Raw genomic sequence first — 10367 nt, forward strand, 5'->3', positions numbered from 1 at the left:
TTAGCTGTGGAGGGCAGTGTCACTGGCCCTCATATGTGGGATCCGAACCGGGGCCCTCTGGCATCCCAAGCCAGCTCTTAACCAATGCACCACTCGGCTGGCCCAAAATGATGTATTTATTGACATTAAGAAATCAGTTCCACAACAGTTTTGAATGAAAAGAGCAAATTATAGAGCAGCTGCGTATCACATCACCCTTTATATATGAGTATAACTGTAAAAATTTATCTAATATATGTGTAGATATGCAGAGAGAAATGTTTGAAAAGGTATTTATCAAAATGTGTTATAACAGTTGTCATCTCTGGGATGTGGGATTTCAGGTGATTTTAAAAAATGTTTTATAGTAAGCGTGGTACATTTTTTACGAGTATGCAGGCATCTTTAGTATCTACCTCCCCACTGAATGACGGGGACTATGTCTTTTTCCTTCTTTGTATACCTGGAACCAAGCAGTTTTGTTCAGAATCTTATTCCAATAGTAACTAGTTATCCTGTATTTTTCTGAGAAGCAAAAAACAAAGAATATATAACTAAGTTATTTCTTCATAAATAACTTGTGGTTTTTGAAGTGAAAATAGCATACAAAGTGTTTATTATCCAAATTTTCTATAATGTATTTTATTTTTTTCTATAATGTATTTTAAACATAAAAAAGCCCAAGAGGCCTTCTGCACAATTAAAAAATAAAAAGGATAAAGAGAATTTATTTTCTTTCAGTCTGTTTTCTCCATTTACATGTTACTTTGCAAAAATGGGGTCATACTATGCATACTATCTTGTAACATACTCTTTTCCTCTCAACAATTTATGGCAAACACTTCTTTGTAACAACATATACATTTCTACATCATTTAGAGTATTCTATAAATATACCATGGTTTAATTAGTAACACCTTATTGCCAGTATTTTGAGTTTAATTTTTCATTATTTCAAACAATGCTATGATCAACATTCTTACAACTGAATTATTGCACATGTATTTATTTCCTTAATGTAAATCTCTAGCAGTGGAGTGAGACATCAACATTTTTATGATGGATGATTTTGATCACTAGCTGATTTTTGAGAAAGGTTAAACCAATTTATACTTATACTATCAGAGAAGGATGATATCCACTTCCCCAAACAGAGACAAATTATTCAACAAATTAAATGCCTACTAAGTGCTAGAGGCACTGTGCTAACTACTGCTCTTATTAGAGGTAGCACTGCCATTCTATTTTTTCTTTGCCAATTTAATAAGTTAAAAATGGTATCTTAATGTTTATCAAACCTGCTTTTACTATTTTTGCAATTTATAGTTCATCTATTAAGAATTATCGGGCCGGCCGAGTGGCGCGATGGTTAAGAACTGGCTTGGGATGCCAGAGGACCCCGGTTCGGATCCCACATATGAGGGCCAGTGACACTGCCCTCCACAGCTAAGATGCTGAACAACAGCTCAACCTGGAGCTGGGCTGACGTGGGTCACCAGCGACAGCATAGGCTGCAGCCCCTGTGGCAGTGGGTTGCCATGGGCTACCGTGTGTAGCCAGCAGCCAGCGTGAGCGGCCATCAGCCACAGTGAGCGGCCGTCCAGAAGCCGGGGACTGATCTGCCTCGCCCGGGAAGAGCGTAATGATGATGCCAACTTGGGCCAGTGAAGCAACGTCCTCCACAACTAGACTGAGGAGCAAGGCGACAGCAACTTGTCTGTTCCCCTTCCCCCAATTCCCCATCACTGTTCCCATCCCACAATTCCCCAATAAAAATCTTTAAAAAAAAAAAAAAGAATTATCTGTGTATCTTATTTGCCCATGTTTCTAAGGTGCAGTTGCTTTTTGGTTTTTTTTGTTGATGTTTTGTAAGAGCTTTTCACTAATTAAAACTTTTAAATGTTTGTAATACGTTGCAAAAAATTTTCCCATTTATTTTTTACTCAGGGCCCACTATGTAACTGGCACTGTTCTAGATGCTGGGGATACTGTGTGCCAACATAAAAATCCTTGTTCTGAGTTTACATTCTAGTGCTTCCCGTCACTTGCTTTTTAACTGTTTATGGTATTTTGGAAAGTTAGGTTTTAAATTTTTATGAAGTCAAATGTATTAACCTTTCATTTTAAGGTTACTGCCTTTGCTGTCTTGCTTATGTATTATTTTTATAAGGACTTTTAAAAAGACTAAAGAAGTCCAACATCTCTGGAAGTCCCAAAGTAACCCCACCCTAATTCAAAATTTAAAACCCCACACCGCTTACATCTGTGTCAACCCACTGGCGAACATCCATGGGTGCAGCTGTCATGTCATCTATTTTGTAAACAATGTTGGTTGGAGCCTTCTCTGCATGTCTGATTATCCCCACAATAGTGACCTAGATCAGAAGAAAAAAAAGTTTGGTTTTCTTCTAAAACACCAAAGCCACATTTATGTATTTTTAAATGAAGTAATTTTTATTTCATTCTTCGTATGAGTGACTCTTCTACAAATTATTTTACATACCTGTGAAATCTCAACATTTCCAATTCTGAACACTTCATCAGTCAGAGTGGCAGAAAGAAGCTGAGATATGGTACAGGGTACAATGTGATGGGCTCGGGCTCTCTGAAAGAGTATGCATAAATTCAATTAAGAAAATAGGAATTACAGGGCAGTTGGTTAGAGTGTGGTGCTGATAACACCAAGGTTGCCAGTTTGATCCCTGCATGGGCCACTGTGAGCTGCGCCCTCCTTAAAAAAAAAAGAAAATAGTAACTACCATTCATTTAACACCTGCTATGTGCAACATTGGATCTACAAAACAAACCTCATTATCCTTGCTTCAGAGATGGAAACCAAGGTCATAAAGCTAACAAATGCCACACTTTAGAATTCAAACCCAGGTATGACGCCAAAGCTCCTGATGAATGGGTAAGTTTGTGTTGTAATAGAGATTCACCAAAATGAATAGACTGGAGTGGGGACAGCATAAGGAATGGCCTGCTTCCTGAACAGATCTTTAAGAGGAAACTCCAGCTTTAGGATGAAGGCAAGCTGAAACTGGCTATTTGTCACTGATGAGATGAGATGAGCTGATATTTGGAAAGAATGTGAGTAACGGCTAGTGGAGACAGAACTTTGAAGTCGCTCTAAATCTCATAAAAAAATGTAATAGAAAGTTAGAAGTATAACTTCCTTTAGGATGGATGTTCTGACAATCAGATGGAAGTCCTGGAAAAAATGGGATAAGGGCTTGGCCACACTAGACATCTTTTTTTTTTTAATTAAAATTTATTGGGGTGACAATGGTTAGTAAAATTACATAGGTTTCAAGTGTACAATTCTGTAATACGTCATCTATATATCACATTGTGTGTTCACCACCCAGAGTCAGTTCTCCTTCCATCACCATATATTTGACCTCCTTTACCCTCTTCTACTTACTCTCCCCCCCTACCCTCTGGTAACCACTGAACTACTGTCTGTGTCTATGAGTTTTTGTTTTATTTGTCTTGTTCCTTTATTACTTTCTGTTTTATATCCCACATATCAGTGAAGTCCAATGGTTCTCGACTTTTTCTGACTTATTTCGCTTAGCATAATAATCTCAACTTGCTAGATATCTTGAAAAGGACAGGATGTGATGGGCAGAAAAGTGTCTGGTGAGGTCACTCAAATCCCACCCTGAAGCAGTCAAACAACAGTGTAAACTCTTATTTTTGCCTACAACTGGCTAGGGGTTGTTTGCATGACATAAAAATGAGTACAGGGCCGGCTGAATGGCTCAGTTGGTTCAGAGCTCGCTCAAGAGTTTGAGCTGAGCAACAGGGTCCCCAGTTTGATTCACGGCCCGAGCTGAGCTGCCGCTGAGCTGCCAACAGGTGGCAGGATGGCTCAGCTAAAAAAAAAAAAGAAAGAAAGAAAAAAAAAATGAGTATAGTTTGCCCTTAACAAACTCCTAAACTAGGGGAGGTAAAAATATAAATAACAAACTTGATCTTGATACACTACAGAATGAAAAGCACTATTTGGGCTATCAGAGAACTTTATTGGTGATTTTGGGAAGAGGGAGCATTTAGGCTGGACCTTGAGGCACAAACAATTTGACAGTGAAAAAAGTGGCTGAGGAATGAGCGTCACAGGCTGAAGGCAAATATGCACTCCCACAGGCTAACAGAGGGAATATGGACAAGACAGGAAAAGCATGGTGGATTAAAGATTAGAGTTCTTCCCGTCAGAAAGCAACAGGAAATAACCCAATAATTGTTCTCCCTACAAGACCGAGCATAGTAGACTCTTGGCCTTTATGGATTTAGTGGTTACAGCTTTGCCCTGGAGGTTTATGATACTAGCAACATATCACCTTGCTAAAGCATAATTTTGAATTGTGAGTATGGGTAGGATGGTAGAAAATAAGCCCAGCCAACCACCAGAACACATGCTACAAAAGACAGCAGCCAAGCTTGAGGGTTAAGATTATGGCTCTACCACTCAGGAGCACGTTTTGGTGACGTTTCTCAACTCATCTGTACCTCGGTTTCATCTATAAAACTGGCATAATAAAATCATGAAAAATGAAATATATAGTGAAGTACCTGGAATACTACCTGGTACATCACATACACTCAATAAATGTTAGCAATTATGACATCAGCTATTGTTCTTCACTGTTTATATCTGCAATTGCTTTTAATAAGGATGTGAAAGAATTGACTATATTTTTCAATTTTACTTTACGGTACTCATAGATTTAAAATTTGCTGAGGTCCCAGATTTAGCTCTCACAATCTGTATTTTGTTTTCACCTATCACAATTGAGATTTTTATTGTATCTTCAGCATAAGAAAGCTAAGAACCACTTAACAGTGAGAACATGGGCTTTGGAGCTAGACAGTGCTATAGAACTGTGTTCAAATCCCAGCTCCATGGCCCAGGGCACAGCACCACCTCCACTGTAAAATGAGGATATCTACCTTTCAAGTTGTAAATGAAACATATAACATACATAAAAGTGATAATACCAATCTCTACATAGGTGCTCAACAAATATTATTACTCAGGTAAAAAAGTTACATATGGGTAATCACTGAAGTGTCAGTAATACCTTCAAATTCATCTCAAGTTACAGTTAGTTTTGTATTGAGCACCTATTATGTGCCAGGAACCGACTGAAAGAGCTCCTGGTTTGTTCCAGAGATTCAGAGAGTGTGCCAGTATAAGTTACATTTAATTTTTAAAAAATTATTTTGTAGCTGACTATGAACCAAGGCTACTCTGAAGTACTGTATGAAACCACCATTTTTATAGGTAAAACATTAGAAATTTCACATGGTTCAAATATAACAGGTTTACAGTCAATAGGAAACATTTAAATAGGGCGTTTATCTTTTACTGTGGAAAAGGCACTAGATTTTAAACATAGAAAGACCTGAGTTTGCGTCTCCAGCTTACAGCCATCATCATGCCCTGAAAAGCTGTCTTAATACATAGCTCAAGCTAGGGGTCCTGAGATAAAAATTCTAACAAATGGAATGGAGAAAAATAGTTAAGCTTAGGGAGAAAAGATGAGAATTATCTATCTTCTGTTCTCACCTTCACAGCCTCAAAGAAGACTGTAGTCTCCTATGGTCCTTCCAGGAAAAAGAAAGCTACAACAGAGAGAAGCAGCTGCTTACCAGATTTTGGATTTGCTCAGCATCACATGTGCACTGTCTGGTTGCAGTTACTTACTATGTAAGCTCAGGGAGTCTCTTAACACGTTAAGTGCCATGTCAGTCATATACTTTCTGTTCAGACCATGTCAGTCATATACAATTTAAAAAATTATATTCTTTTATTAGGAAAACTAATTTCACTTGAATCGCTTTCACACGTTTCTTCTACTGACATTGCCACTGTTACGGGTAAAGAAAAATTTATTAAACTGTACTGGAACTCGAACCACAGACAACTGACTGAAGAGAAAGCATATTGGTGAAATCGGATATCGTGGCTAAACAGAAAGGAAGACAAAACAGGTTTGGCGCTTAACGTGTTAATCTCCCTGAGCCTCTGTTGTACGATGGAGTAAACAATAAACACCTCATAGGATTATAAGAAATAATTTATATGAAAAATATAAAGCAATATTCGAATGTATGAGAATTATCAATAGATTCTTTCCCATCTATACCTACCCCTGAATTAACAGTTTAGATAAAAGCTTATCAACCTGTACACAAAACATAGAACTTGCTAATATTGAATCTTACTTAACACATCAGAATGACACCTAAAGAGAAGCCAAATTAACCATGAATTTAAAGAATGAAATCAACAGTTGTTAATTGCAAACTCTTCTCTGAAAGAATAAATAAGCACTTGGACAGCTTTTTACAGATCACTTTCTTATACATTAGTTCATTTATCAATTCTCAGAACCACCCTGTGATATAAGACTAGTACCATTATCAGATGAAAAAAACCAAGGGCCACCAAAACCAAGGGTTCATGTTCACTAAACTCGCACTGCCAGTTAAAAGGCAACGTTGATTCTGGATTCTATGTATTCTGGCTCCAATGCTGAGGTTCTTTTAAATAATACCTGGGGCCATTTATTGAAGGCGACTATGGGGCGGGCGCTATATATATATATATATATATATATATATATATATATATATATATATATATAAAGTCTCACAACAACTTTGTAAGGCATGTATTATCAATCTCATTTAGTAGGTGCAAAACTGACTTCCAAGAAAGTTAAGAAATTTGTCCAAAGGATACCCTGCAAGTAGTGTTAGAGAGTATAGATCTATACTTGACTTCAAAGACCATGCTCTTTCCACCACATTAAATCACCTCACTACATTTAATTAAAAAAACGACTGACAACATAAAGAACATAAATGAGGTTATTAATACAAGTTCAGTTTTTCTACAAGACTGATTAGCTATCTTGGTAAATTTCAAAATAAAGCAAAGGAAACAACAGTGGATGCAAAATTAGGGGAGATTCCCTTTTTCAAACTTACAGCACTTAATTATAAGATTCGATAAGAACTGATTATCGAATCAGTTCATGTTTAATACCCTTCCTTCGCCTCATAAATTTTCTCACACGAATGCGTTACGAGGTTTAGGACAGATAAAATAAAACAAAATACTCTGTCAACCTACCGATTTCTTCTCAACCTGAGAAAGTGTCGGCGATCCAAAACCCCCAGGGGACTGTGTGTAGCCGCCGGCTCCCCCAAAGGTGGAGCTGCCATAGCTTTCAAATCCACCTGGTTAAAAAAAATAGTATTAGTATCTGGGCTGTTTTCCAAGCTTCTCAAAAATTCACAGGTCCCCTCAGACTTCACCTCCCCCACCTCCAGTCTCAGCATCTCCCTAATCTACCCCACCTTTCCGGGCCCCCAAACGCCCCCACCTCTGGCTCCCGCACCTCCCCCAACTCTCCGCCCACCCGCCGCCACAAGTTTCTCCGACCCGCCCCCTCAACCCCGCACTCTGCTAAATTCTTGCGATTCTCATTCTCTGTCCCACTCATTACTATTCCACATCACGGTCGCGATTCCTTCAGGAGAGAGGCCCAGAAAGCTCCGGTAGGCTGGGTTCGCCAGTCGCCTCAGAATCGTATTGCGGTCGCAGCGTTATATCTACTTTTCGCTGGCGCCACAGACTCTTTCCCGCGAATGACGGAGCCAATCAGCGTCCAGAAATCTTCTTGCTTCCGCCAATCAATGCTCGCGAATCTTACGCTTTTTTCGCTCTTCGCCGGCCATATTCCTGAATAGACGCACTTGGCTCCCAGTAGCGCCAGAAGCCTTCGCGGCCATGTTGACTAAGGGCAAAACATTTTGCGGAAGCGGAAGCAAGGATCCTCGAGATGCTGATGGGGCGGATCTCAAAAAAACAACCAATCCAATAATACTTCCGCATCTCAGGACCATATAATTCCACCCCCGTCAATGAGCAACACCTTACGTCACTTTGTTTCGCGGTTTCCCGCCAAATTTTCACCAATCATACGACGCCTTAGTCTAGAGCATTATAGAATTCCAGCTTGGACGTCTCCACGCTGCGGTCGCCCGGGATTTGCGCACATGGGTAACTCACAGTACTAGCTTCGCAGCACCTCGTGGGTTTGCTTATTCTTTACCATAAAAAGTCAAGTTCTCTTCTTGTACTGCCAGCCCCTGCTCCTGATTCTCCCCAGTGAAGGTCTGAGAAATCTAAACTCTTTTCCCCAGGATGGCCTTTCAAAAACTGAGAATTGCGCTCATCCCACCTGTCCTCACCCAAGATAATCCTGCTCCGCATCCTCGATTGCTTCAACTATTCTTCATATAATGTGGTTGTGTTCCTCCTACAGAGAGTAGAACATGTCTGTCAGTTTCTTGCTATAAATAGTACTAGGTTGTTAGACATATTCCTCCCACTTATTTGTTTAAAATTATTTATTGATAGGGCCGGCCCAGTGGCTCAGTTGGTTAAGAGCTCACTCAAGAGTGCAAGCTCTGAGCAACAGCGGTTCGATGCCCTGCCGGAGCTGAGCTGCCAACAGGTGGCAGGATGGCTCGGCTAAAAAAAATTTTTTTTATTGATGCCTCTTTTGTTCTAAGCTCTGTACTGGCCAATGGTAAATAAGGTAGACATGGTCCCTGGGCTTCTGGACCGTTTTATTTATTTTTTATTAAAACTTCAGACATTGTCTTAAGCATTTTATATTTATTAACTCAATCCTGTGAAGTAGGTAAGGTACTGTACTGTCCTCATTTTACAGACGAGGAAACTGAGGTACAGGGAGGCTTAGTTTTGGCAGCCTGTATTCAAGCCCAGGAAGTCTGATTTTGTCAACCAACCAGTGTAGTTGCTATACCTTCTTGAACGTCCTAGACAAACTCAAATGACAACTGGGGTCAGGCAGGAAAACTGTAAATGTAGTGGGTTGGATAATAGAGGACAATTTTTTAAAAAACTTTTTTCTCCCCAGTAAGAAAACAACTACACAAGCATAATGGTAAATGGCAACTGACATAAAGACTATGGAACCAGTGTTGCCAGATCATCTACGTGTTTTAGCAGATATCAGAAATTTGAATTTTTATGTAAATATTTCTATATTTTTAAATAAGTGTTTTAAAACAAATAACTATTAAAAAAAGCACTATGTTGGCCAAAGAAAAGATACCTGTGGACCAGATGTTACTTTGTAAATTCTGTAAGCATCCAAATCATCACTGAGGAATAAAGCCTGAGGCATACCAAAATGACATTATTATATTAAACCTAAGGTGATTGAAACACATAGTCTGACAAGAGCATATTTATATTTATGATATATAGGGTAAAATGTTTGAAATTAAGGTTATTCTGGGAAATTTAAGAGGGGAGTTCACTTGGGTCAATTGCCCTTATTTGGGGTTCAACCAGTTATAGACTCAGCTGTGAAGATCATACATTTAAAAATAAAATGAAATGAGGGCCAGCTGAGTGGTGCATTTGTTAGGAGTTGGCTTGGGACGCCAGCCCTGAGCAGCAGGGCCCGGGTTCGGATCCCATATGAGGGCCAGTGATGCTGCGCCCTCTACAGCTAAGATGGTGAATAACAGCTCAACCTGGAGCTGGGCTGCCCTGAGTCTCCAGCACTTCATAGGCTGCAATGGGGCTGCAGTGGGCTGCTGGGAGCTACCGTGAGTGGCCAGCAGCAGGCGTGAGCTTCCGTGAGCTTCCGTGAGCTGCCGTGAGAGGCCGCCCAATGGCTGTTGTTTTACAGTCAATCCCACGACCACTTTTTTTGTATTAGTCTCATACCCTGTAGTCGAGAGAGTGTCTCGGAAAACTGAGACCTGATGGAATGATATCAGTTGTCTCCCCTGGGAGGACATGTAATAGAGTGTCCTGTGGCTGTGTAGTGATGTATGAAGACATAGTATTTGTTGGAGTACAATGGGATTAGGTAATGGGAACAAGCCTTAAGGCACCTACGTATACACGGTTAATGATTCACACTTCAGCAGTTTACTTCTTTGAAAAATCTTAATAAAAGCCTGGCGTTGACCCGATTCGGGGCTCAGTCTTGATCTGGAGACTGGGTCCCTTGGTCTCGCTCTTAAATCTTACATCTGTCTCTATTTCTTTATTCAATCTGCGTCGCCCCTCCTGTGTCCCATTTGCCCTTGCCACGCAGGACGTGACAAATGGCCAGTGAGCAACTGCCTCACCTGGGAAGAGCGCAATGATAATACCAACATGGGCCAGTGAAACGACGTCCTCCACAACTAGACTGAAGAACAAAAGGACAGCTACTTGTCTGTTTCCCTTCCCCGATTCCCCAACGCTGTTCCCCTCCCCCAATTCCCCAATAAAAATCTTAAAAAAAAAAAAGTAAATAAAATAAAATGAGGGCCGGCCGAGT

The 10367-nt window shown here is 40.0% G+C and overlaps 1 protein-coding gene across 3 annotated transcripts in view; it reads right to left on the bottom strand.

The window, feature by feature from the left end:
* RPA2 (replication protein A2) overlaps positions 1-7790 on the bottom strand; it is a 15293-nt gene extending 7503 nt beyond the window's left edge. For 2 of the 3 annotated variants that reach the window (XM_019650068.1, XM_019650066.1), the window contains exons 1-4: positions 7707-7790; positions 7124-7230; positions 2483-2584; positions 2241-2354 (exon numbers count right to left, since the gene is read on the bottom strand). In XM_019650068.1, the coding sequence (XP_019505613.1) occupies positions 2241-2354; positions 2483-2584; positions 7124-7230; positions 7707-7785 (402 nt within the window). In that variant the 5' untranslated portion in view covers positions 7786-7790. Of the gene's footprint in view, positions 1-2240; positions 2355-2482; positions 2585-7123; positions 7231-7499 lie in introns of all 3 variants that reach the window. The other variant, XM_019650067.1, reaches the window with a different exon arrangement.
* Between the last annotated feature and the right edge of the window lie 2577 nt (positions 7791-10367).

The sequence above is a fragment of the Hipposideros armiger genome, unplaced genomic scaffold, assembly GCF_001890085.2.
Source record: "Hipposideros armiger isolate ML-2016 unplaced genomic scaffold, ASM189008v1 scaffold_138, whole genome shotgun sequence".
Taxonomy (NCBI): Eukaryota; Metazoa; Chordata; class Mammalia; order Chiroptera; family Hipposideridae; genus Hipposideros; species Hipposideros armiger.